Source organism: Brienomyrus brachyistius, chromosome 8, assembly GCF_023856365.1.
Source record: "Brienomyrus brachyistius isolate T26 chromosome 8, BBRACH_0.4, whole genome shotgun sequence".
NCBI classification, from domain to species: domain Eukaryota; kingdom Metazoa; phylum Chordata; class Actinopteri; order Osteoglossiformes; family Mormyridae; genus Brienomyrus; species Brienomyrus brachyistius.
The window spans coordinates 17,437,568-17,465,487 of NC_064540.1; the positions used below are offsets into that span (position 1 = coordinate 17,437,568).

The following is a 27,920-nucleotide window of genomic DNA, read 5'->3' on the forward strand; positions in this document are numbered from 1 at the left end:
TACTGCTTGTGTTAGAGCGATCGTGGCGCTTAAAATGGGCTTCAGCTAAACCGCTCACTGAATCTACCGGGTCCAGAAACACAGGGCTGACACTGATATTCTGACAAGCTTAATGTGGATCAGATAAATGACCTATTTATTTATTTTTTGCTTATGTCTTAGGAACTTATGTCTTTTTTTTACACTATGTTTTACGGACATAAACAAAAGACAAATATCATTGTCATTCAGATATTGTTTTCTGAGTGACCCCAGTTGTCGGAAATGATTAAACTAAAAAGATGAGCAGCACTTGCTCAGATTTAGCAGTTCAGTGGGTGAACTGAACTACTGAACTGGAGACGTGACTGAACAACAATGGATAACAGTCAGCAGACCGGGGGGGGGGTCTGCCACCATGTCTTGCTTGAAGCTAAATGAGTCACCCTAGTTAGTTGGATGGGGGAGAGAATTCTACAATCCAGGCCTTGTCTCAGTCGCACTGTGGGTGGCAAGGGGCTGATGTGGGACTGTGACAGGGTTGATGCTGGGGGTCCTACTCATTTAAGCAGTTTCAGCTCAACATTACAGCCCCAGCGCCTTGTGCGGTTATGTACCACGGGCAGTGCCCTTCTGCCCAATTACTGACTGGTGTTTCAATGCTGCAGAAGTCAGCCTGATCACACAGCAAGAGAAGAAAAAGGCTTTTTCAGTCGTTCTTTGTTGCTTTTTGGCCTCGCTCAACAGTGGGTAACTGCAGTGTAATTTACGGGGCCTGATTGAAATTGGGAGAGCGCATTTATTTTCCATACCCCGGTCTCCTTAATTGGTTTCTGAATGCCTAACTCAAGCTGGGTGAGAAACTTTCGGATAAAAGATATCAAATTCAAAGGGGAGGAATTTAAAGTTGTCGTTATTTTGCAAAAGCAGTTGATTGAACGCTATTGAATATTCTACTAATGTCAGTAAAAAATGATCCCAGTGTGTGTGTGTCAAAAAGTTTCTAGGTGGACTCTAGGAGCTAAGAGGAAGTCAGTGATGAAGGAATAAGGAGGAGAGATGAGACGGATTTCACAGACGAGCCCCGGTTTCCGTGACCTGGCCATCCGGGGGCGTGTGTATTTTTCTAGGGAGAGTGAAATGTCTGCGAAATGGTCTGATGTGTCACCTTTATGTCCTGATTCTGAGTAAAAACTGGGGACACAGATCTAGGCGACCTAGAATCAAGGCCAAGGTACCTGAGGGACATTTCTAGGGTTACTAGATGATAAGTCAGAATAGTGCAATTCGTAGCGGTAATTTGTAAATAGAAAACCAAAAAGAAAACAAATTAATTCTCTTCCACCGCAGCGAAATATAAAGCTATCTCTTTTCCAATATGGGAACAACCTTTTCTTGCCTTTATTTTGCTGATTTGTGTTAACCGTCTTTAGATCACTTTACACAACAATATCTGATTAATATATCAACAAATCAAGCATAATAGGAACCAGAATTACTCGGTAAAACTTGAGACACTTGTCTGGATTTTTGTACTCCTTCAAATTCAGTGGCGAGTTAAAGGTTTTTCTTGCATTTTGGAAATTCCTTTAAACGGCAGTTGAGAAATATATTTTGACAGTGATAAACTATAGCTCTGGTTAAAAGATTAATTAATATTTAAAAGATTCGGCTTCTATGTTTTGAATAATGTTCAGTATTTCAGTATACTGTATGTCTTCCCTGCCCTTAATTATTTTTTCTTTACCTGTCACAGATCCTGTCTGTGAGCAGTTCTTGCCTACAGCTTTTTACGGTTGAGCGATGTTGTCATGGTTGCCTCTCTCCTAGTGTTCCTCCCCACCACACACACAAACACCAACCCCCTACTCTCCACCATCATCACTGTTATCTACTTTGGAACCTGCAGGATTCTAAATATACATGCTGCAGAGACCAAACGTGTCTTTGCACCTGCACTGTGTAACCCGGAGCACATTATTATCTACATTAATAGGGCTATTCTTCCTGGAGCTATAGACTTATCCAGACATACAGCCCCTCTGTGGATTCTGCACTCTCACACAGTCGTTGATATCATCAGGGTCACATTCGCCTCGTTTGGTTACCTTTAAGCTATGAGCCTGTTGAATGGGCTCCTTAGTCAGCTGGAAGAGGAAGGCGACTGCATGGCAGTTCTACCAAGTGCGCTGCGTTGTCCGTACATCTGAAGATCCTGGGTGATCCTGGCTTTTCTTCATTCACAGTGACTCATTACTCCTCGCTACGGTTTCTATTGATTAATAGATACAAGCAAATTATTCTGATAAGAATTTTTGCTTTTCCATGGCAGAATATTTGATGTCATATGGTGCTGGTCAAGTATGTGGTTTTAAAATAGCCTTTTTTTCTTCACCTTGGGCTTAACACATGCTAAATCTGTTTTTACACCTTGGGCCGTGCTGATTTTTGGCTGCCTGATAGGCACAGGCTAACATCTCTTTTTGCCCCTTGGGCTGTGCTGCTTTTTCGCTGCCTGGTAGACACAGGCTAGCATCTCTTTTTGCCCCTTGGGCTCTGCTGCTTTTTTGCTGCCTGATAGACACAGGCTAACATCTCTTTTTGCCCCTTGGGCTGTGCTGATTTTTGGCTGCCTGATAGGCACAGGCTAACATCTCTTTTTGCCCCTTGGGCTGTGCTGCTTTTTGGCTACTTGATAGGCACAGGCTAACATCTCTTTTTGCCCCTTGGGCTGTGCTGCTTTTTGGCTGCCTGATTGGCACAGGCTAACATCTCTTTTTGCCCCTTGGGCTGTGCTGTTTTTTGGCTGCCTGATAGACACAGGCTGTCTCTTTTTTCCCCTTGGGCTGTGCTGCTTTTTCGCTGCCTGGTAGACACAGGCTAACATCTCTTTTTGCCCCTTGGGCTGTGCTGCTTTTTCGCTGCCTGATAGGCACAGGCTAACATCTCTTTTTGCCCCTTGGGCTGTGCTGCTTTTTGGCTGCCTGATAGGCACAGGCTAACATCTCTTTTTGCCCCTTGGGCTGTGCTGCTTTTTGGCTGCCTGGTAGACACAGGCTAACATCTCTTTTTGCCACTTGGGCTGTGCTGCTTTTTGGCTGCCTGATTGGCACAGGCTAACATCTCTTTTTGCCCCTTGGGCTGTGCTGCTTTTTGGCTGCCTGATAGGCACAGGCTAACATCTCTTTTTGCCCCTTGGGCTGTGCTGCTTTTTTGCTGCCTGATAGACACAGGCTAACATCTCTTTTTACCCCTTGGGCTGTGCTGATTTTTGGCTGCCTGATAGGCACAGGCTAACATCTCTTTTTGCCCCTTGGGCTGTGCTGCTTTTTGGCTACTTGATAGGCACAGGCTAACATCTCTTTTTGCCCCTTGGACTGTGCTGCTTTTTGGCTGCCTGATTGGCACAGGCTAACATCTCTTTTTGCCCCTTGGGCTGTGCTGTTTTTTGGCTGCCTGATAGACACAGGCTGTCTCTTTTTTCCCCTTGGGCTGTGCTGCTTTTTCGCTGCCTGGTAGACACAGGCTAACATTTCTTTTTGCCCCTTGGGCTGTGCTGCTTTTTGGCTGCCTGATAGGCACAGGCTAACATCTCTTTTTGCCCCTTGGGCTGTGCTGCTTTTTGGCTGCCTGATAGGCACAGGCTAACATCTCTTTTTGCCCCTTGGGCTGTGCTGCTTTTTGGCTGCCTGGTAGACACAGGCTAACATCTCTTTTTGCCACTTGGGCTGTGCTGCTTTTTGGCTGCCTGATTGGCACAGGCTAACATCTCTTTTTGCCCCTTGGGCTGTGCTGCTTTTTGGCTGCCTGATGGGCACAGGCTAACATCTCTTTTTGCCCCTTGGGCTGTGCTGCTTTTTTGCTGCCTGATAGACACAGGCTAACATCTCTTTTTACCCCTTGGGCTGTGCTGATTTTTGGCTGCCTGATAGGCACAGGCTAACATCTCTTTTTGCCCCTTGGGCTGTGCTGCTTTTTGGCTACTTGATAGGCACAGGCTAACATCTCTTTTTGCCCCTTGGGCTGTGCTGATTTTTCGCTGCCTGGTAGACACAGGCTAACATGTCTTTTTGCCCCCTGGGCTGTGCTGCTTTTTCACTACCTGGTAGACACAGGCTAACATCTTTTTTTGCCCCTTGGGCTGTGCTGCTTTTTGGCTGCCTGATTGGCACAGGCTAACATCTCTTTTTGCCCCTTGGGCTGTGCTGCTTATTTGCTGCCTGATAGACACAGGCTAACATCTCTTTTTGCCCCTTGGGCTGTGCTGATTTTTGGCTGCCTGATAGGCACAGGCTAACATCTCTTTTTGCCCCTTGGGCTGTGCTGCTTTTTGGCTACTTGATAGGCACAGGCTAACATCTCTTTTTGCCCCTTGAGCTGTGCTGCTTTTTCGCTGCCTGGTAGGCACAGGCTAACATCTCTTTTTGCCCCTAGGGCTGTGCTATTTTTTGGCTGCCTGGTAGACACAGGCTAACATATCTTTTTGTCCCCTGGGCTGTGCTGCTTTTTCACTGCCTGGTAGACACAGGCTAACATATTTTTTTGCCCCTTGGGCTGTGCTGATTTTTGGCTGCCTGATTGGCACAGGCTAACATCTCTTTTTGCCCCTTGGGCTGTGCTGCTTTTTGGCTGCCTGTTAGGCACAGGCTAACATCTCTTTTTGCCCCTTGGGCTGTGCTGCTTTTTTGCTGCCTGGTAGGCACAGGCTAACATCTCTTTTTGCCCCTTGGGCTGTGCTGCTTTTTGGCTGCCTGTTAGGCACAGGCTAACATCTCTTTTTGCCCCTTGGGCTGTGCTGCTTTTTTGCTGCCTGGTAGGCACAGGCTAACATCTCTTTTTGCCCCTTGGGCTGTGCTGCTTTTTGGCTGCCTGATTGGCACAGGCTAACATCTCTTTTTGCCCCTTGGGCTGTGCTGCTTTTTGGCTGCCTGGTAGACACAGGCTAACATCTCTTTTTGCCCCTTGGGCTGTGCTGCTTTTGGCTGCCTGGTAGATACAGGCTAACATCTCTTTTTGCCCCTTGGGCTGTGCTGCTTTTTGGCTGCCTGATTGGCACAGGCTAACATCTCTTTTTGCCCCTTGGGCTGTGCTGCTTTTTGGCTGCCTGGTAGACACAGGCTAACATCTCTTTTTGCCCCTTGGGCTGTGCTGCTTTTGGCTGCCTGGTAGATACAGGCTAACATCTCTTTTTGCCCCTTGGGCTGTGCTGCTTTTGGCTGCCTGATTGGCACAGCCTAACATCTCTTTTTGCCCCTTGGGCTGTGCTGCTTTTTGGCTGCCTGGTAGACACAGGCTAACATATCTTTTTGCCCCCTGGGCTGTGCTGCTTTTTTACTGCCTGGTAGACACAGGCTAACATCTTTTTTTGCCCCTTGGGCTGTGCTGATTTTTGGCTGCCTGATTGGCACAGGCTAACATCTCTTTTTGCCCCTTGGGCTGTGCTGCTTTTTGGCTGCCTGATAGGCACAGGCTAACATCTCTTTTTGCCCCTTGGGCTGTGCTGCTTTTTCGCTGCCTGGTAGGCACAGGCTAACATCTCTTTTTGCCCCTTGGGCTGTGCTGCTTTTTGGCTGCCTGATTGGCACAGGCTAACATCTCTTTTTGCCCCTTGGGCTGTGCTGCTTTTTGGCTGCCTGGTAGACACAGGCTAACATCTGTTTTTGCCCCTTGGGCTGTGCTGCTTTTGGCTCCCTGGTAGATACAGGCTAACATCTCTTTTTGCCCCTTGGGCTGTGCTGCTTTTTGGCTGCCTGATTGGCACAGGCTAACATCTCTTTTTGCCCCTTGGGCTGTGCTGCTTTTTGGCTGCCTGGTAGACACAGGCTAACATCTCTTTTTGCCCCTTGGGCTGTGCTGCTTTTGGCTGCCTGGTAGATACAGGCTAACATCTCTTTTTGCCCCTTGGGCTGTGCTGCTTTTGGCTGCCTGGTAGATACAGGCTAACATCTCTTTCTCTTCCATGTGCCTTTTTATCTCCTCTTTCATGAGTCTACAACAATGGCATCATTCCAGGCTTTCTCGCTTATTGTTTTGTATGCTGCAAAAACACAAATGATAGTAATTTACTATCTGAATGCCCCAACATTTATTTTTGTCTCCGACATGTAGCGAGAGGCACAGTTTGAGAAACAAGTGTGAATAATTTGAATTGATAAATAAAGACTCCCTGCTGTGACGGTGAAATTTATTATTCACCTGACAGAATGGCTTCCAAAGCAGGAAAATCCAACCCTGACTCTGTGTTCCCTGCATCACCTGCGTAAAGACAAGGCTTTGAATATCTGACAAGGAGTCACTTGAAATTCTCATGCCATAAGACAGAAATTTTCATGCTGTAGTTGCTGGGGGTGGGGTGGCACAGGTGCATGGGGGGGTTTTGGACAAACAGCAGTGCAGTGCTGCCGAAGACAAAATAACGGTAAAAAGTGGGCTATTAAATAATAAATAGGTAGCACATTATGGGGGGCTGCAGAGGGATGTGCGAAAAGACAATAAGTCAGAATAAGGGTTTGGCAGCGTGCAGGAAGCACTGTTTGACATGAACATAATTGACCGTGCGATACGACGGTTGCTGGGTTGACAGGTGCAGGTCACTGGCTGTTAAGGCACCTGATGGCTTGTTTCTGTGAATTAAATCTCTATGTCCCATTGGCTCTCACTGTTCTTTACCTGAATTATGCATCACTGGAATCAGGCTTCTTGAAATGCAACGCACGAGACATACTAATGATCTATGAGAGGGTATGAAGAGGAAAGATTGACTTATTTAAATTCCAGTAAAAGCTATTCAGGTTTTTTTTTTTTAATCTGACTTTTGTCTCACATTATCAAAGTAGATGTTTTAATTATGTGTCGTAATTTCTGCATGGTGTCCTTGTCTTTTGTTTAATGTTTATACAGCTTAGTCGTACCTGCCTTATCTCTTTCTTCTGCTCCAGGTCCCTGTGTTTCCCTGCTTGCCGCCTCTTTGATTGCCCTCTCCTGATATTGCGTACACATGCAGCCCGGGTCCCCCCTTGCCGGGGTTTGGGCCTTGTGATAGCAGGATGTTTCGGTCCTCCATAATCTGACAGCTGGGGCAGGGTTTCTTTGGAGAGTTTCCAAAAAGCTGGAACGCTTGTGTTGAGCCTGGAAGTCGTCTTTTTTTTTTCCAGGAGATGCCAAGCAGTAGGAGGAGTAACAATCTTAGAAAAGATTCTCATACCGCTTCTTACCAGTGCCTCACTAAGCCAGTGCAATAACGTCAGAATAATGGGGGGAGCCGCTTATCTTCTCTGTTTGTGTGCTGTATTTATGAGAGCTAATATTTAGACGGAGCATTTCTCCTGGGTTCGCGGCCACTGCTTCTTTGAGCTTTTGAATGTGTTTGTTCATTTGTTCATTGTATTCCGCTATCTCTGTTTAGTTCATGTTGAACAAAGTTGCTTATCAGAACGGCCCAAAGAATTAAATTTGTCCAGTCGAATAGCATATTTTGAGTGATAAGTTGTTTGGCTATTTGTATGTGTGTGTGTGCGTTTGGGTTATGTATACAGTATATTGTACTGTGGGGACCAAATGTCCCCACAATGTGATGAAACCTGTTATTTTGACATTTTACGCAACATTTTTTCGGTCCCCACTAGGGGAAACTCAGTTTTATATTAATCTGTGACTGCAATCAAATAACGAAAAATGCCAAAACTCCTGTACTTTGGTTACTTATGGTTAAGGTTTGAGTTGGGTTGGGGTTAAGGTTGTCATGTTGGCATTAGAGTTTTCCCCATAGAAATGATTGGAGAGTCTCCACAAAGACGTAATTACACACCTGCGTATTTGTGTGTGTGTGCACATGTGTTTGTGTGGCTGTATCCTTTCCAGTTATTGAGAATAAAATGACAGAACAAATCATTTGCCATATGCGTTCCAGTAGTCATATAGCATTTACATAATGTATGAGTTGGATAGCCGTATATCCTGAATCATTCTGACATCAGAATGGGCTTAATGATGTAAAGCAGACCACATTTGATAAAATAGAATAATAACAGAAATTGCATTGGACTGTGGAAAATGAGAAGCGCTAAAATAAGCCCTGGATACAAAATGTCAGGTGCTGTTCCCTGCTGAACATTCCCATAGTCATTTATTGGGTGCCTTAATGCTGCCTGAATCACCACCGGGGCGTGGTCCATGATGGAAGTTCTTTAAAAATATATTTGAAATGAAGTAGTGAGTGGCGAGAGCAGTTGCACTGTGCAGTGGGGATGAGCCCAGCTGTGATAATGCTTGGTGCTGAGCTGGGTGACAGGGCAGCGAGTGCGGGATCGACGGCTCTCTGTATGACTCAAGGAGGCACCCTCTTCAGACAGAGCGCTGCCTTTAACCACCTGATCCCCTCTGCTTCTTATCAGGATTAATTCCAGAGGGGCCGAGCCCCTGCGTAGCGAGGAAGAGGCGCTCTCCGCAAGCACTGCTGCTCCTCGCCATTCGCTACGCCGTCCTATTTATGCTACTTGGCCATCAGTCCTTCTTAATCATTCAATACCTGGCTAAATGCTACATTTAAGGGCACACGAGACAATGTAAGGCGCTCCCAATTACTTTCTAAGGAGTGCCCTTGCTTAAAGAGCAGGGATGTACAGTCAGTTAAGACAGACAAATAGAGTTTCAGCAAAAGCACTGGATGTTGCCTGTCTCACAGCGTAGCTGAAAGCCAGTGCATTCAGCCTGCCGCCTTGGGTCTGGGAGGGATGCCAGCATCTGCTGGGACTTTTGAGGCAGATTAGCAGCAGTTGGTTTTGAATGGTGGAGTTCAAATGAAAGTCATCCCGCCCCCTTTTAAAGAGCACGTCGGAGGAACTGTGCCCCCCAACTGTCTCCTGACACATCCAAGAGGTGCAAAGCTAATTAAGTTTCCTGTCTGAAGGTAAACAGGCAAGCCTTCAGAAAGTTTTGGCATCTTAGTTCTGGTAGATGGGAGAAAAGTTAAATGGTATAATGTCTTTTTATCACAAGTAGCACTGAGCACCTGTTTGTACTGCTGACTGTACAGCATAGTGGTCTGAGTTAATCGTCCAGTTGACGGATGTATTACTTCCACTCCATGCATATTCAGTCTGAGCAGCTTATAGTAGCAAAGTTTTACACCAATTTCAAGATCATATAAAACTAATTTTCTTTGGCTGCCTAAGACTTTTGCGCAGTGCTGTATCTGTTCAAAACTTCATTTCAAAGAAAACCATTAAAGCTGGTCACGTAACAGAATACATGTAAAAGAGCAGTTAGACAATAAAAAATAACGTTATTATTTTTTTGGTTTCTGCTCTTTAAGATGCAGCTGATATCTCCTCGCTGGATGACTAGATGAATACGGCTTTTGTTCCCAGACCTCCCCTCACGGGCACCCCACCCAGTCCGAGTAATTGTGAAATTCCTCCTTCAGCTCAATTACATAACTTAATTAAATAATTTTACGAAGACTTGACTAGTCAAACACGGTGCGCTAGTAGTCGAGTCGTTAGATGCATGCGTGGTACAGGATGGTTACCACAAATACTGGGGTGACTTCAGGAGAGGTTTTAAAATGGATAAGATGTCACGCTGTAACAAGCATAATATTAGATTTACACCAGTATGAAGATCATTTAAACATTGCAGCCTAATACTTTTGCACACTTAAGGTATCCATGGGTAGCATAGTCCTTTGGCACTGCGGTTTTGTCTAATCAAGCAAATGCTCAAAGTTAGACGAACTGGTGTCTCTAAATGGAGTACTGTATGACTGTATATGTGCATGCGTGTGTATGTGCCTGGCAATGGACTGGCATCCCATCCTGTGTGCACCCTGGTATTGTGTCCTGTGCTGCATGGCATCAGCTCCAGACCCCCAACACATCCCTGATCAAGATAAGTGGCTATGAGATGGATGGATGGACCCAAGCTTTGCCTCAATGCATTTTGGGTAGCTGTACCATGCAGCTGAAAGAAACAAGTTCACATCGCATGCACAAATGCAGTGTAGTAGAAGCCATCAAAATAATCTCAAGCTTCAAGCAGATTTCATCACCAACAGCACACATTCGCATATTTTATCTAAGTACTAATCAAGTGATTCTCAAAATCTGTTTCACATCCTTTTTTTAGGCCATAAGGATCCTTGCAGTGTGGTGACCTGCAGCTACGGCAGTACATGTGTGCAGTCGTCCGACGGCCAGTCAGCAAAGTGCATGTGCCCGTTGTCCTGCGATGGGCAGCCAGAGCAGACTGTCTGCGGCAGTGACGGCAAGGACTACCCCAATGAGTGCATGCTGAACAAGCACGCCTGCGCCACCCAGAGGAACATCAGGAAACAGCACAAGGGGCCCTGTGGTGAGTCCCTGTTTCATCTTCCTCTTATGCTATTACTGTATGTCCATCTGATCATTTAAATTAGCGAGCAAGATGGTAGAGGGACACTACATTCAATTTCTTTTTATATAGCGCCTTTCACAGCCCCCAAGACGGCCTACGTGGGTGTGTTGTGATACATTCCTGCATCAGTTATACAGAAAAGGAAGAACAAAGAAATGAAAGAAATAAAAGCCAGATAAAGAGAGAAGAAAGAAAGACCCCCCCCCCCGGCTTGCTAACATTATATGAAAAAGCAAAGAGCGAGGCGAAGATCTAATGCTGAGCTCCAAATATGTTTTGCTATATTTTAGACCTGCACTATGAAATTGCAAAGTCATTTCCAAATTACAAGTTACATCATTGTGTTTTTATATCAATATGCAAGAGGTTTTTTTTATCAGACATATACGGAAATTCATTCTCTATATCCAATTCTGTATATCATTCTGCATATTAATTCTGCATTTCCAAACTGAAGTCGTTTGTATACAACATCTACTCCCCCCTAGGTGTTGGGTGATCAGTGAGAGTGTGGATTTTACCTGGTCTCTGTGTTTTCTTTGGGTTGTCTGTCTGAGATAACAGTATATGCCTTGTGACAGAGACTGGCATCCTACCCTGGATGGCCGCTGGCTTGGAGTCTGGGCTCCGTATGACCCTATGTGGATAAACAGTCAGAAGAAAGGATATTGTGTTAGTCTATCACCAGGAACAAACCGGCACACAATCATACATTATAGGCAATTTAGAGACACTGGCTCTAAACGGCATGTTCTGGACAGCGGGAGGAAATGGTGGTACGTGCAGCAAGGCACAGAACGCAAGCCCAGCTCCTACAGAGCAGGGGTGAGATTCAATCACCCGAAACCTGGAAGTGCAGTGCCGCCGAGCAACCCACTGAGCCACAGTGTCAACGTTACATAATCTATACTAAAATTTAAATTTGTTTACACAGTAGGCTTTCGTTCTGTTACCACACTGTCTCTTTGTGATGTAGTGAAATTTCAGGCTAAAGCATCAGTGATGGCAACAGCGCTGGAGACTGACGAGCGGGCTGTTTTGATTAAAAATGATTAAGCCTTTCTGAGAAACCTTGTAATTGCATCCATCCTTAGCTCTACAGTGAGTTTGACTGGGTTAGTTTGCAAAACGTACAGCAAATCAGATTTAGTTTCAGTTCACTTATTGATTGGAGAAAAATTGCTGTACCCAGTTCAATAATGAATTCTGGTAAAAAAATATTTTACTGTGTTTACACCTTTCAGACCTCTCTTCATAATTAGTTAATTTTTATATGTAATCACTGTGTTCTTTATTTTGAGCATAGTACTTGCTAGACTTTCTTAGTGAGAGGCAGAAATTTTGAGCTATTTGACAGGTCTACTTCTAATAATAGATTTTCCCTTGCTGATGGTTATGATTATTATGCATAACCGCCTGAACTCAAGGATTACCTCGTCTGTCCAGCCCATTCCCTTTGTTGATTCAAAATTGTTCTGCTCATCTCTGACATTTATGTTAAGGGTTTTAAAACTTGAATTAGGTTCATGTGTTTTTACATTCACCATTTTATTTTTTTTATATTCAGTTTTGTTTTGTTTTTGTTGTCTGTGTTTATTATTTTGTTTTCTGTTGTCATGCTGTCATGCTGTCATTTCGGCCAGGGTCCTTTTGTAAAAGAGATCTTGATATCAAAAGGTCTCCCTGGTTAAATGGTGGTAAATAAATAATAACTTTTAAATAAATAAACAAACAAACAAATAATTAAATAAACATAATAACTAAATAAATATAAATAAATAAATTTTCCCTGCTCATCCTAAAACCTTAATGGTCACCTCCTGGGACCCTTGGTGCATGTGTTTTCCAATCCGGTCCTTGGGGACCCGCTGACAGTCCATGTTTTTGCTCCCTCCCTGCTCCTGGTAAGGAGTTGGGAGGGAGCAAAAATGTGGACTTTTTGTCAGGGAGCTCGGTGGAAGCAAAAACGCGGGTCGCCTGTGCATCATCGTGGACTGGATTGGGAAACACTGACTTAGAGCATTCTCCTCCAAAAGCCATGGAGCAGGAGAGGCCACCTGAAGATGAATGCTCCTGCTGAAGGTGACACTGGTGATATATTCAATAAGACAGAATGAAATCATTATGCAAGATTCCCCTGAGAGGGACAGACGCTGGAAAAATGGCCCCTAAATCTTAGTGAGCAATGTGGGGCCTGTTGGCAGCCTCCTGAAGGTACTTCGGGAAGCATACAGTAAGATGATTTACAGCTGCCGCAGTGACCGCCCAACGGCCTCCACCCAGTTCTTGATGGAGCGGTGCAGTCTGGACAAGCCCCTGTCACTTCCACTTCACTATGTCCAATTTTGCTCTAATCAGTCCATCCTAGTCTCACATCTAAGACATTTTCAGTTCTTCTTCCAAGTGTTTCCAATTCCTTACTTGAAGACTGCTTTTAATGCTTGCTTTTTGGTTGGCAATTTATTAGAAACTTATTAAATTTGGTGCAGCTAAATAAATGACATAAGGTAAATAGTGATTATTGCGTTGTTATACTGTAACTTCATGGTTCCCAATATAGGTTCCCAAAACCACACTTATCTGATTTTGTAATATATAATCTACATCCTGTATGGATTAGGGTCTCTGATTTGGTCATGTGTCTCGTGTGTGTGGTGCGGTGGACTGGCACCATGACCAGAGGGTCCCCTGCCTTCTGTGTCGCATTTCCTGGGAGACCCTCCACCCCACATTGTCCCAGGACTGAACAGGAGGCTATAGAAAATGGATGAATGGGGATACAAAACCGATGATGCCCGCAGCAACATGCATGAAGCCAGTATAGCATGTCCGGGTATTATTGCTACAACATGGACAAAGGCCTTCACTAGCAAATACTGTAAGACATTCATTGTAATTTGAGGGGACATTTGTGACTGAGTACAACTGATTTCAAAGTGTTACAGAGGAAATCTCGTCGTCCTAACGAGATTATACTGACTAAATGTCATTGTACCTGTGCAGTGACAGTTGTACTTGTGCAATTACGATAAAGGTATTCTATTCCATTTTAATTGCTGCGATTAGTTTTGTTTATACGGAGTATAAATTGCTTTCAGTGTACAAATAAAAATGCTTCGGAAATACAGACTGAGTTACTTGTAACTCAACTCACAATTTGAATTTAACAGTAAACTAGTGTACTGCACCATGCCATGTTGGATATAGCAATGAAGGCAACATCAAGGACCATTCTTCTGTATGCAATTGCTGGTTAAGATCAAGCTTTCTTATTTGTAGAAGGACTAGTTTGTGCTGGTTCACTTCTTTGTTTCCATGTGTGAGCAAACATGGTCTACGCCTGACCTGAGCAGCCCTTTCACCATTGGCAGTGTGCATGTGTGCATGGTCCCTGAGAATAGAGAGATACTTACTTGTGGTTTGGCTGCCCTTGAATAGACCAATGCAGATTTGCTATGTTTTCCATGTGCCTCTGAATATAGAGAGCTGTAATCTTCCAACGTTCTATATGTTTTTTTTTCCTCTTAAATGTAACATAATCTGGTAATGCCAATGTAAGCGCTAAAAGGTGGGGCATGCACCTCCTACAATATCCGTATTGTCAGTCTCTCTTTGGTTATCACCCTAAAGGCTACAGGCTTCGTCAAATCACATAATACTCTTGGAGACGTGTCCTACTTGCTTATTTCACCCAAAGTTCTGTAGGTATCTAGGTGTCAAGGAGTCTGTTGTGAGACGTGTCTTTGTCCATGGAAAAGACAAAGAATATTTGGGATATGCTGTTAAATACCATGTACGGAATTCATGGTAGTGTTGACCCTTGTAGGTGACAGTAGAGCATCATGCAGAACCCTGTGTAACCTGTGGGCCCCCTGAATGGCCAGTATACCGAAGCAGGGATCACGCTGGGTTCCATTATTTCGATCATCATGGAGTGCAGCAAGAGTTAATGAGCACTTCTCACATCAAACGCTATTGTAGCTCCTATGAATACCATCTGAATTCCCTCTTGTGTTACATATTTGAATGAGGATTTTTAATTTCATCAGTGGATTTCCTCTCCATTCCTCCCCACTCCAGATCCCTGCAAGAACAACCAGACCAGTGAGAGCTCTGGGTGCTGGGTGAAACCGCGGACGCGCCAGGCCCAGACGTTTGCCCTCCCCAAGTCGTGCCGCCCTGATGCCACAGCTCTGTGTGCCAGCGACGGGCAGACGTATGACAGTGAATGCAGCATGCAGCTCACAGGCCGGCTGAAAGGCGTCCTCCTGAAGAAGGTCCATGATGGAGAGTGCCGAGTGCACGGTGCGTTTGTCCATGTGCTGTTGTGTAAACAGCTGTTCTGGGTCATCATTCTGCACCAGTGACTTTGTTATTAAAATAAAAAGAATCCATCCATTTATCTGTCTGCCTGCTCCTGGTCAAGGTCGTGGGGGTGGGGGGTGTTAGTTAACTAGTAGCAGCTTTGGGGGAAGGTAACAAAATCTGGCAATATGAACAATTAAATTAAAGAGTGCATACAGTATGTAGTATAATGACATATGTGGTCAATTTAGTTGTGTTAAGTGTTAATGATGGCTGATGTATAATCTGGTACTCAGATTCATGATAAATGTTACTCAGTGATCATTTTAAATCTTGGATAATAAAACTTCCATTTTCTCAATAGATGGACTAAAATAGTTAATAGGAGTTATATGTCACAATGTGCCCAACTAAAAGAATAGATCTTGCACTGCCTCTCTTTGAAGACCTATAAATGAAACCATGTGTTGTGGTTGAGTACCAAAATTAGCGAATCAATAGTCATTTGCTAAGCTGACCATTTTGCTGTTTTTATGGATGGTGGTAAAGCTATAGCTATTTAAAATGTATTACTTTGCTCAAGACTATGACAGCGATGGCTGAACCTCAAGCATTCTAGGTCTTGAATCCAGTTTCAGAACTTCAGCATCACAGTGCATCATCTCACCTCATCTACTTCCATCTCATCTCAAGTAGCTTTTGGCTGAATGTGCAGAAGAAATCAATCCATTGTTCGTCCCATTTTTCAGGGACTGTTCGAATGTCAAGGGAAAAGTAACTATACAGGCGTATATAATGCATAACCTTCTGTCTGAAACTCCCTGTTTGATGGAGTTCAGTTTTCTAGCTTTGTCCTGCTCATCCTTGGTATTCTGCAGGGGTGGCCAGTCTTATCCACAAAGGACCAGTGTGTACGCAGGTTTTTAGGATAACCTTTATGTCAGCTGTTCAAAGCCAGGTGTGAGGACTCTTCAGCCAATCAGTTCTCTAATTCGTAGTCTAATTAGGGAGTTGCAGCGAAAACCCACATACCCAACGGCCCTTTCTGAATAAGACTGACCAGTCCTGGTATACTGTATTTGTAGTTATACTGTTGGGCAGTTAGTGTCCCTAGCACTTGACTAGACTGTACGCCAGTCTCTTGTTAAATTTATTTAAATACATATAAAGCAGAAAATGCACTGCATTTTTTGACAGAGAGCTGCAAGGAGGACTGCCGGTTCAACGCCCTGTGCCTGCTGGACGAGCTCGGACCCCGCTGTTCCTGTGAGCCCATGCACTGTGATGGGTCGTACAAGCCACTCTGCGGCAAGGACGGCCACACCTACGCCAACGACTGTGAGCGACGTCGTGCTGAGTGCCAGGGCAAGGCCTACATTCCCATAATGCAGCTGGGCCCTTGTGGTAAGTCTGGCAACACTGGCTTTTATGTCCTCAAAGGGTCGGTACTGTCAAAATGTGAATAGGTGGTGTCAAGATGCATAAAGATGGTGGATTTATGAAAAACAAGATTGAAAGCTCTAAAAATGACTCTATACTTGTCTTGTTGAGTCTTATTTGTCTTAGGGACTTTTAACGTTTTGTCTTTATGTGGAGTATATTTGTTTTTGGGGAGAGCTGTCATATATTAGCCTAAATCTTTGTGTCACCCCAGGCTATTGTATGTAAGTATTATGTATTTCCACCGTGTTTCAAATTTGATGTTTAATCCTTCAGGTATTTCAGTGATTTGACACACTGGTCTTTTGTGAGACTTTGTTTTGCCCTCTTAAAATTCCAACTTTGTGCTTTAGTCAATCATTGCATATCTTTTAGTGGTGTCTGGATAGGACTAGTACTAGGGCTGGTACATTGTCTTCTTTAAGTTATGTGTTTGGACAAAGGTAGAATGGGGACATTTGGGCTGCAGTGCAGGACTTAGGTGAAATAGCAGAACATGAAGCTGGGGAGGGTTGATGCTTGACACAAAGCTCAAAATTTCTGGAGTTTTGAAGGCAATGCTGAGCTCACTCTAAAGGCAATTTAGAAATACCTATTTGTCTAAACACATTTTTGGACTGTGGAGGTAAGCCTAAATGCCTTGAGAAAGCCCACACAAACTGAAATACCTGTAGGAAACACACACAAACTGAAATACCTGTAGGAAACACACACAAACTGAAATACCTGTAGGAAACACACACAAACTGAAATACCCAAAGGAGGCCCCGACAAACTGAAATACCCAGAGGAAACTGACACAAACTGAAATACCCAGAGGAGGCCCACACAAACTGAAATGCCCAAAGGCAGGCCACACAAACTGAAATGCCCAAAGGCAGGCCACACAAACTGAAATGCCCAAAGGCAGGCCACACAAACTGAAATGCCCAAAGGCAGGCCACACAAACTGAAATGCCCAAAGGCAGGCCACACAAACTGAAATGCCCAAAGGCAGGCCACACAAACTGAAATGCCCAAAGGCAGGCCACACAAACTGAAATGCCCAAAAGGCAGGCCACACAAACTGAAATGCCCAAAGGCAGGCCACACAAACTGAAATGCCCAAAGGCAGGCCACACAAACTGAAATGCCCAAAGGCAGGCCACACAAACTGAAATGCCCAAAGGCAGGCCACACAAACTGAAATGCCCAAAAGGCAGGCCACACAAACTGAAATGCCCAAAGGCAGGCCACACAAACTGAAATGCCCAAAGGCAGGCCACACAAACTGAAATGCCCAAAGGCAGGCCACACAAACTGAAATGCCCAAAGGCAGGCCACACAAAGAGAGAGCCAAGGCCATGAATCAAATACGCAATCCTGAAGTGCTGGACACTGTGCCACTGCTCCATCAAGCATCAGCTCTTCAAATAAATAAACAAAAATAACTCTCAACACACTTGTTTCTCTGCCTACATGTTAAATGAAGTCCAGTACTTGGCAGTGAAGAATGGGAGGACGAGACATAAATTAATCTGTTCCGACTAACTAGACACTAGAGCATTGTATGAATAGACTGCAGTATTGCTGCTTACCCAATTAAAGACTTTCATTTCATTTTGGTATAGGTAGCACCAACAATGCTTTATTACTGTAACCTCATTATCATTGTTTATAAATCTTTTCCAAGAGATAAATAAATTTTAATGCTAAATGGCCTTGTTCTGGTCTGCTTTGCTTTATTTAGTTCCTTTTGATTTTGCTAATGTTCCACGCCATCTGATTTTTGCTAGTGACAAGTTACTGTGATTTTATTTTACAGTCTAAAAAAAATGTTTTCCTGTTCTATGACTTGTTCACAAAATATTCCTGTATTTTATTGGAAATTCATCGCAGTCCATGACAGCTTGCTCTGACAGTTTGGTCTATGCGAGACTAGTGTGCAGAGATGGTCTAAAGGTCTAAAGCCTGGACACAGTCATGCTCTGATAATATCCTTGTCTCAGCCCTTTACTAGCAACTACCTTTTCTGCTGAGCTGCTTTGACATTCTGAGTTGTAGTCCCAAAAGCATTAATAGACAGAAAGGTGTGACAAAGCCAATTTTCTTCCCAGTTGGGGACGGCTAATCCCCATCTCATCACAGAGTGGGATCAGTAACAAGAGCTGAGTTTTTAACAGTTCTGTAACGATGATGGTCATGATTCGGACATCATGTATTACACATAATATTCACCGCTGCTTATACCTCCGGCGTTTAAGTGCAGTTAGAACCCTGGTTTAATATCAGTATTCAACATATGTATTTGATGATGGAAATTAGTTTGAGATAAATCATTTTGCATGCTTCGTGGTTTTACAACCAGTAGTTTATCAATAGGTAATACAGTGTAACTCCTTTCCTATCAAAACCCAGAAGTCTGTTGCCCCCTGTGTTACATGCAGGAAGATATGCCATTAAAGGCCTGGCAGAAGTGTTTGTGTCTCTGTGTTCTGAAAGGCCTTAATGCGTGCTATTTCTACAGCAAATCTCATTGTTTGTAGTATGTCATTCTGCATGGTGGAGGAAGGCTTGTATAACAACAACAACAATAATAATAATAACAATACTGATAATAACAATGGGGCGGCATGGTGGTGCAGTGGACCCAGGTTCGAGTCTCCGCCTGGGTCACATGTGTGCGGAGTTTGCATGTTCTCCCCATGTCGTCGTGGAGTTTCCTCCGGGTACTCCGGTTTCCCCCCACAGTCCAAAGACATGCAGAGGCTAATTGGACTTGCTAAATTGCCCATACAGGTAGTTGCGCATGTGAGAGTGAATGGTGTGTGAGTGTGCCCTGCGATGGGCTGGCCCCCTATCCTGGGTTGTTCCCAAAATGGATGGATGGATGGATGGATGGATGGATGGATGATAATAATAGTGATAATATGTCGTCACAGTGATGTTGACTCTCAGCAGTCATACAGGTAATATTCCCCCGATACTTTCTGTCCACATCTTCGCGCTTCCCAGAGGCAGCTTAATTTTTTTCATTTAAGTCCATCCGTTTTGCTGCTGTTTTCTGCCTCCTCTTTCACTTTCAGCTTTTCCAGGACACTTCTGATAATGTACCCAAAGTATGACTCCAGCCTCACATGAACATTTCGGCTTGATTTCATCACGAATCCACTCGTTTGTTTACTTAAGTCTCTGCCGGCACCTGTTCATAGGTATCAGTCCTCTTCCCATCCTGCTTCTTCATTGACCAACTTTCACACCCGTAAAGAGTCACAGAAGATACCACACTGTGAATAACTTTCATTCTCATCAGTGTTCTTAGCGATATGGCAGGATTAATAGTTTGCTGATCCTTTTGGCATAACCTTTGTTTTTTTCACATTTAACCACAAATTTTCACTTTTCTTTAATGGTTGAATGGTCATGGTATTCATCCTTATCCAACTAAACGCTCTTGACCATTCAGTTTCTCCACATCCAATCACCTTCTTGCAGCTTCTTTCCCTAGAGACTCTTTATTAGGACAGTGCGATTCTCTGGTATGCCAGTTTTCCTGGGAACATTCCATAGTTTGACATAGTTGACACGATCAAAGACTTTGTTCTAATCAGTAAAGCACATGTTGACCGGCGTTTTCAGTTTTCATGCACCAGCAACGATGGCTATTTTTCCGAAGCCTTTCCTGAACCCAGTTTGTATACCAGCCAGTTCTTATTTTATGTAGGTTTCTAGTCTGTTTTAGAAGAATTTCAGCACAATTTCAGCATAATCTTATTATTATGGGATGTACAGGAACATGTATAATACAAATACATAAGTGCATATTTGCTCAGGAAAAAAGACACAATATAACATTATAACGGGCAAATTAACCGTGACACAAAAATTTCAAAGCAAGAATTTCATCTGTTCACGAAAAATCACTGTTGTCTTGTTGGATAGCTGGATAACCTCCGCTTTGGTTGCCAAAGCTCTCCTTAGGGGCACCTCAGCCATTCTATGTATTTCTCCAATTTCTCCACCAGCTCAGTTAATTATTGAAGTTGATTTGTTAAATAACTGAACGAGGTACTGATTAGCCAAAAAGGTGGGGTGGTGGTTGAGTCAAAAAATACATGTTTGTATTGGACAGTTTCAGCAAATATTCTGGTGATCTCTGGTGATTTTAGGAGAGGTTTTGAAAGAGCTAAGCTGACACACTTTGACAGACACAGTGTCATAGTTTTACACCAACATGAATATCATTTAGACATTTTCTGACTGCCTTAGACTTTTGCACAGTACTGTACAGTATATTTTGGTTATTTTTATCTTCGTCATCGAGGTCTTTTGTACTGTATATTCCTTCCATCTCTGCAAAATCTTTGTTTTGTCAGTTTCAATTTGCCTGATAATGTCCTTTTGCATACCCACTCTATTCTGGAACTTCTTTTTAATATCATAGATTTTCTGATGGATAGATCTGTGTTTATTTCCATCTCCAGTGCCTTTTGAAATATTAGTATTTCTCTTCCTTGGTAACTTCTTAGAATTTGTGATTGAGTATTTTAATGCTTCTTAATGTTTCCTGATTTTAGCTTTTCTTTTTTGCAAGTTTTGCTGTGCCTTCTGCCATAAACCTTGTATTTGTTTGGTCTTTTCATTTTGAATGAATTATTCTCTGATTCCCTTTACAAGACTTCTTTGAATTCTATGCACAGCTCCCCTGCTTCTCTCGAGTCGGTTCAGCATTTCAGATCAGTTTCTGATGTTTTTCTTGAAGGCGGGTGATATATTCTCCAGATAATTTCTTGGAAGTTCGATGGCTTTTTTATTCCTTTGTTTGCCCAGATGTAGCTTGTGATCGTTGCCTGACCTGCTCTAAGCAATGTCTTTGCTGTTTGAAATGAGCCCTTACAACATTTGACTCTATTTGATTTCTGCCAACTCCATCCATCTGGTGATGTCCGAGTGTAAACCCAACACTTTGGTGACTTGAAGAATGCATTGACAATGAAGAGGTGGTTAAAATTGCAGAATCTAATTAGTCTTTCCAAGTCCATAATGATCTATCATTGGTAACACATTAGCACTTTATGTCAGGGGGCACAAATACTTATTAATAAATCAGTTGCTACTTAAGTAGAAATCATGAACAAATATAGTAGCTACTTGATATGAGATGCATCGTGATTCAATAATGATGAACAGACATGATATCAGTATTTCACTTGTGTCATTCATTACTGGTTCCTTCAGTAGTTCCTTCACTAGTTCACAAAGGTTTACACAATTAACCGATATAGTAACAATTGTAGTAACTGCTTGAGATAACAGATGTGTCACGATTCATTAGTGATGAATGAGCACAGTACGTACCTAACCCTTATTTTGTGTTTAATTGAAACATAAGTAATAACTTAATGCTACTTTCTTTGTGCCTCCTTAAAGTGTTACCATTGCAGTGTCCATCTTCTCACTTCTGACTTTGCAATCTAGTCTTCAGTCACAAGGAGAATAATTTGCTTACTTATTCTATCTATTTCAGCTTTAACCTCATTATAAAAAATTCTTCTTCATCTACATCTGTTGGGACATAAGCCTGTGTAGCTGTCATATTGAAGGCATATCCACACAATTGGAATGACAGTATCGTTAGTAGAGTTACAGTCTTTCCATTGTCCTTAAGAAAGTCGCACCATTTCTTCATTGCTGTCCATTTCCCAAATTGTAGATGGTGTGTGTGCCGTGTGTTAGACCGGTCCGTTGAGGTTTGCTAATGCCAAGAGATCCATTTCTGTTATTAAGAGAATAAAGAAAAATCCAGCTTCCCTTGCTTCTTACTCTGCACAGGATTTCTGCATTACAGGTTTGGATTTTTTTTTCAGCATGGCAAAATTCACAATTCGATGTCCGAAAAGCTTCGGTCCAAGGTGGCCGTAAACACCGTCCTGTATGGCTGCATACCGATGTGGGTGAAGGGCTTTGTCTGGCACCTTTGCTAAGACCTGTTTGCCGCAGCTGACAGGAGCTGAAAACTCCTGGCAAAGAAGCTCGTACTGTAGCTTTGCTGAAGCACACAGGCCTCCTCTTTCCCCAAAAGGCGCCATACAGAGAGAGAGAAAAAACATACCTCAAATAATTTAGAATGTACAAAATAGAACATTTACGTTGGTAGAAAAGTGCTACCCAGTTTATGCTTTACTCGTAAACAAAAATTTCATAATACTTTTAGGGAATTTTCTGTGCTATTGGTATGTGTTAAAAATAAAGATGTCACAACACAAAAATATTTCCTTTCTTGTGTTATATGCAACATTTATTGCTGTGTTCCCAAATGAAACAATAATGTATTGTTCTCAACATAATGTAATATCCAAGTATTCTGTTTTAACAATCTGGCATCCTCACTGTTGCTCCTTTGCTGTATTTGCATGGGTCTCCTTGCTATAACCTCAGGCCCCTTCTGTCCCACTTAAATGTTCACCCATTGCTTGATAAAGTGTTCTGCATATTTGCTGTTTTTACCCTTCAGCTTGACTTGCATGCGCGTGACCTCTCACATACTGTAGCTCAATTCCCACTATCGTCTGTTATTTTTGTTTTCGGGGGCCGTGATTTATGGTTCGTCTACCTTCTGTTTCAGCTTGAAACATTGTTGCCTGTTTTGCTTCCCTAGATTGTTCGTTTTATTTTCCTTTCATTCTGAACTTTTTTTCCCTGATACATGTTATCCTCAGGAATCCTTTGACTTTTCACACATGCCGCTGAAATAATTGAATAGCTTTTACTGAGCCGCGGCAGAACACGAGGCCGATTTCTCATGCTAGCGGCCGGCTGCTGTGCCCACAGCACCTCCACCCATTTCTGTTTACTCAGTTCTGTCTCCACGCCTCCGCATCACATTCTGCTTGGTGATTCCTGCGTGAGATCTTGTGATCTTCTCTCAGTTCATCGTTTAAAAAATAAAAATCCCATTGAAATTATTCATGATTAAGGTAACACTTTACTTGACGGGGTACAAATAATATAGTATTATATTATATAGTACTATAACGTATGTGTTAATTAACCACAAACTAAGTCTAGTTGCATACTGATCTTGTTAATTCTTCATTAATGACTCGTGACACATGTTTTATCTGAAGCAATTACTATATTTGTTACTATATCTTTTAATACTTTAATCTTACTAAGTTGGGTGTAGACACACTAATAGTTACTAATTACCCACATTGCATGATTTTGCACTATGAGAGGATATGGATGCACAGTGAATACCCATCCCCATACCCATTTATTCATCTTTGTACAGCAATTTGGTAAACACTTGAGTGTTTTTAAAAATGTACCATATAAAAAATTTTTGCTTACTTACCGAAGGAGCTACAGTAATAAGGAACAACTGAATATCACAATTTAAATACTGATCTCATGTTTGTTCATCATTAATGAACCGTGACACATCTTTTATCTCAAATATGTACTATATTTGTTCATCATTTGTTCATAATTTATACTTCAGTCGTAACAGTGTTATTATTTGTGCCCCGTCAAGTAAAGTGTTACTGTAATTACGTATCCAGAATAACAAGATTTCACTATGCGAGCTAATTTCCACTAATTCATTATACCTGTACAGATACCTGTACTTTCCATCTTTCCTTTGTCAGTCTGAAAAATACTTTTCCCAGTTTATTTTATAAAAAGTCAGTGTAGCGATAAGCTAAACTACCTGAGATTTTTCAACATGGCGGCCCCGTTTTTTCCCCTGACGTTATGTTTCGCTGTGTCGTCTCGGTTGTCTTTCTCCGTAGCGCATAGCATGGCCTATAGCTGACTGCACCCACTGTCCACCCCTTCTATCCATTGTCCGATCCATCCACTTGAGAGATGCATTATGGTTACTCTCCAGACCTGGAATGAAGAAGTCTTTATACACCGTAAAATATTTTTGGAACACCAAAAATGCAAATATTTCATTTTTCAGGTACCACGTGGAAATTAATGTTGAGAATATCTCATGAGACGTATATGGCATCTATTTACAGCTGTCTCGCAGACTGCAGATATCCGACACCCCTCGTTTCAGTTAGATGGAACCCTTGGGTTTTGTTTTCATGAGATAAAGCTGTTATTTATATTTAGCTTGGTTTCTGGGTAAGATTTATTTACGGGCAATGCATTTTGGCTACCTCATGAGGGGTGAAGGCAAATATAGGGTGAAGGGAGGCTCCTGAAATGTTCTGTGAAGACCACGTGTGTCTGTGTTTCACGGTGCTGTGGAATTACAGCCTTCTGAGACTGTTTGCATGAATTCCATGGTAACTGGATTGAATGCACAATTCAGGAAGCATCCATTTCCATGGCACTTTTCCAGTACAGGGTTACAGTGAGCTTAGAGATTATCCTAGGAAATGTGAGGGCGTGAGGCGGTTTCATAGCATGTAGACACGTTAAGAGTCACTAATTCACCACGTAGTGTGTTTTTGCTCTGTGAGAGGAAATGAGAACCCAGAGAAGAGCCATGCAAACACGAATGTGTGTGATCTAGTAAGATGACTCCATCCAGATCATGTTCTTAGGCATTAGGGCCACATCCTCCTCTCCTCCTTTACAGTGTTAGTGTTGCATTTTTTTTTTCCAGGTCAGAAGTTGAACAGCCCAGTTTCAGAATCTAGTACAATCTCTCTTTTTCGTTCTGATATGAGGCAGATTAATCCAAAAATCCCCCAATACTGTGACTGAATTAAAGTCATACAGGCCATTTCTTTTGCCGGGGGGGGGGGGGGGGGGGGGGGGCAGGTGCCTAAACGTTTATAGATAGGCTGCCGCCGAGACAGCCTGATCTGACAGGGATGCTAATCCTCTGGAGTTTGGCCGCTCTGCTGGGCATTCTGCTAATTAAAGCCGCACTGTGTGTGACGAGGCGCCGCTGGTAGCAGAGGCTCCGCTGCCGTCAGCAGTGAGGTGCGACTGGCTCTGATGCCAACGAGGTGTCACCTGATTTGACAAGGCCACACTGACCGTGTCTGTTGATACAAACATCCCTTATCTTTTTCTCCAGCCATCTGTCAGACTGCATTTTTAAATTTAACCTTTTAACTGCAACTTTTAAATAGCATCAAAGTTCCCAGTATGCATAGAGAGCTCATTGAGTCCTGTTGCTGTAATGTTTTGGGTCACACTTGTGGCTCTCGATTTGTGTCTTAACAAGACAATACTTATATTACCCCTACATTTTTATATGATGTTTGTTTAAATAATAGTGCATGGGTTTTGATGCAAAATTTTATTTTCAAAAAAATAAGGCAAAACTGACCAAGCACTAGCAGCAGTCAATCAGTAGTTCACTCCTTTGTAGTTCACTTATACATTTTTGGAAGGAAAAAAAACTAAGGAAAACAGGACAGAGACATTATCAGAGTCAGCAGCTGCATTGTGGGATTCGGGACCTAAGTAATGGGTCAGAGAGCAGCTCTCATGGCTGGAGGTGTTTCCTGCTCTGAAGTGGTGCTGCTGTCATAGCAGTCCTGCTCACCGTCTTCATGCAGCACAAAGAGGGTCAGGAGATGTATGAAGCCGCGAGCTCTGATGCTACGTGAAATTTGGCACAGTTCCATTCCTTGCATATTTATGTACCAAATCAAAGCCCCTTTTTTCCTCCCCTCCACATGGAAATCAATTGCGTTTCATCACTTGCAGAAACATTCCCGGTATAAATTTGAAGTTCGCACGTTATCCGTGATGGATCGTGTAATTTAAGCTTTCGGAATATGCTTGCGTTCCGTTGTGCCTCGTTTTTGTGGTTCAGGGGATTGCTGTATAGTAACACCTACATTTTGGTCATAAGTGAATCAGCTTTTCTTGTTGCGTTGCTTCTTTGTGGGTAGAGTATATAAGGCGAGCTGGTCCAGGAGCATCTTATCTAAGGGTCGGTGGAGTATTCAGCACGAGCGGAGCAGGCTTGGCCTGGACATCAAACAGTGCCCATCATTTTTACTTTGGCAAAGGGCAGCGAAAGTGTCTCTTCTCAGAAAAAAAGGGCCTGACATATGAAGGAAGGTCTTCCCCATTTTTTTCCCCGACGGCCTTGTGCTTTCATGTCTTCGGTGCCAGACTCAGACCCAAGCAAGTATGATTCAGTGAACGCTTCTTGAAAACAATTTTAGCTATTTTTCTACCTGTCTCACGAAGACAGTTATAAAAGTAACGGAGGAGGGGTACAAGGAAGGGGCGAAGAAGGAACAGGTATGGAGGGAGTAAAACGACGGATCGTGATGGTTTACTCAGAGGTGGAAACGGTATTAAATAAAATGCAGTTTTTTGGGGGGAGCACCCATTGTGTCAGGGTGCACTGCAAAGACAGCTACTGTATAAGGGCAGCTTCAGCAGTGCTTTGAATAGGGTGACAGTGTGCTTGTCATGACTGTTCTGTACACCTCCAATAATCTGACCTTCTGCAGACATATAAATAATCTTCGACTGTAAAATACATTATCAATGAGTATTACAGGCCAGCTATTTCAAAAACATTCTGATTCTGATTCATATCTGTCATTAACCCACCATTAGCACTCGACGAGCTTCATACTGTATAACCCCAGTGCAAAACTGCTTCTTTAACGAAGCCCCAGAGCATGACAATGCAAGTGTGTAACCAGAGGACTTAATGCTGTTCCAGTGCATAATTTGGCATCTTCATGGTGCTGCAGTGCATAACTGCACGTCTGTGTGGAGTCCCAGTGCAGCAGTGCATCTCAGCACTGGCCCAGCACTGCATTTTTATGTAAATCACTCCTTTCAGATCTATACCTTCTCTTGCCTCCAACAGGACATTTACATGTTACAGAGCAACAAGAAAAGTATTAAAATAATACTTTTAATAATAAAATGAAAAAAACTACTAAGAATGGACTAAAAGCTATTTACAGAACAATAACTCCCCTGGGCTCAAAGCAGTAGATGTCCATAGCAGCGTATGAACTGTTGAGTGCTTGTTCTGGAAGCTGAAAAGACAGGAATCACGACATTGTGAAGAAAACATAGAAAAACTAACACACCCTTCAGTGTTACCGCAAGCTCTTCAGTGACTGATGATGAACCTTTTGAAAACATTCCTTTCTGTTTAATGAAACTGTATACATACAAATAAATTTATAAAGTACATCTATAAAATCTGTATGTATCATGATTATTTTATTGTACTTGTAGTTGTAGCTGTAGATAATCTACTTAGATGTCCAGCCTTTTAATAATAAAATGTTGCTTTCGGAGATCACTCACGGCGATTTCCATTCTAAGAATTACTGCAAAGGCTAAAGTGTAAGAGACCGTTTCATTAATAATGTTAATAAAATGCCAGGAAGCAAGACTGGCTAGAATAGTTAAATGCTAAATGGTATGTTATGCATCCACTTTGAAATCTATGCGAGTTATTAAGCAGGCTCCAGTGAGCACCGCTTCTTCGTTATCTCATGCTATTATTTCATGTTAATTTAATTAAGTGACACTTACTTTGGGTGGCATTGAACTAAAAGAATCGGATAAAATGCATATATATATATGAAATAATCTCCTCAGGCAGAAGGAAAGTGGAGTAATGGAGACAGAATATACACTGATTATGGGGGAGAGTGACTATGCTGATGGCAGGAGTCTGCAACTAGGAACCCCCACCTCCCTGCCCCTGTCACCCCCACCTCCCTCACTCTGTCACCCCCATATTTTTGCCCCGTCACCCCCCACCTCCCTCACTCTGTCACCCCCATGTCCCTGCCCCTGTCACCCCCACCTCCCTCACCCTGTCACCCCCCTGTCCCTGCCCCTGTCACCCCCATATTTTT

The 27,920-nt window shown here is 42.9% G+C and overlaps 1 protein-coding gene across 14 annotated transcripts in view; it reads left to right on the forward strand.

Moving 5' to 3' along the window:
* agrn (agrin) overlaps positions 1–27,920 on the forward strand; it is a 188,766-nt gene that overhangs the window by 105,183 nt on the left and 55,663 nt on the right. For all 14 annotated transcript variants that reach the window (XM_049022950.1, XM_049022952.1, XM_049022957.1 and 11 more), the window contains 3 exons: positions 10,105–10,329; positions 14,452–14,676; positions 15,874–16,080. In XM_049022950.1, coding sequence (XP_048878907.1) covers positions 10,105–10,329; positions 14,452–14,676; positions 15,874–16,080 — 657 coding nt within the window. The remainder of the gene's footprint in view (positions 1–10,104; positions 10,330–14,451; positions 14,677–15,873; positions 16,081–27,920) is intronic.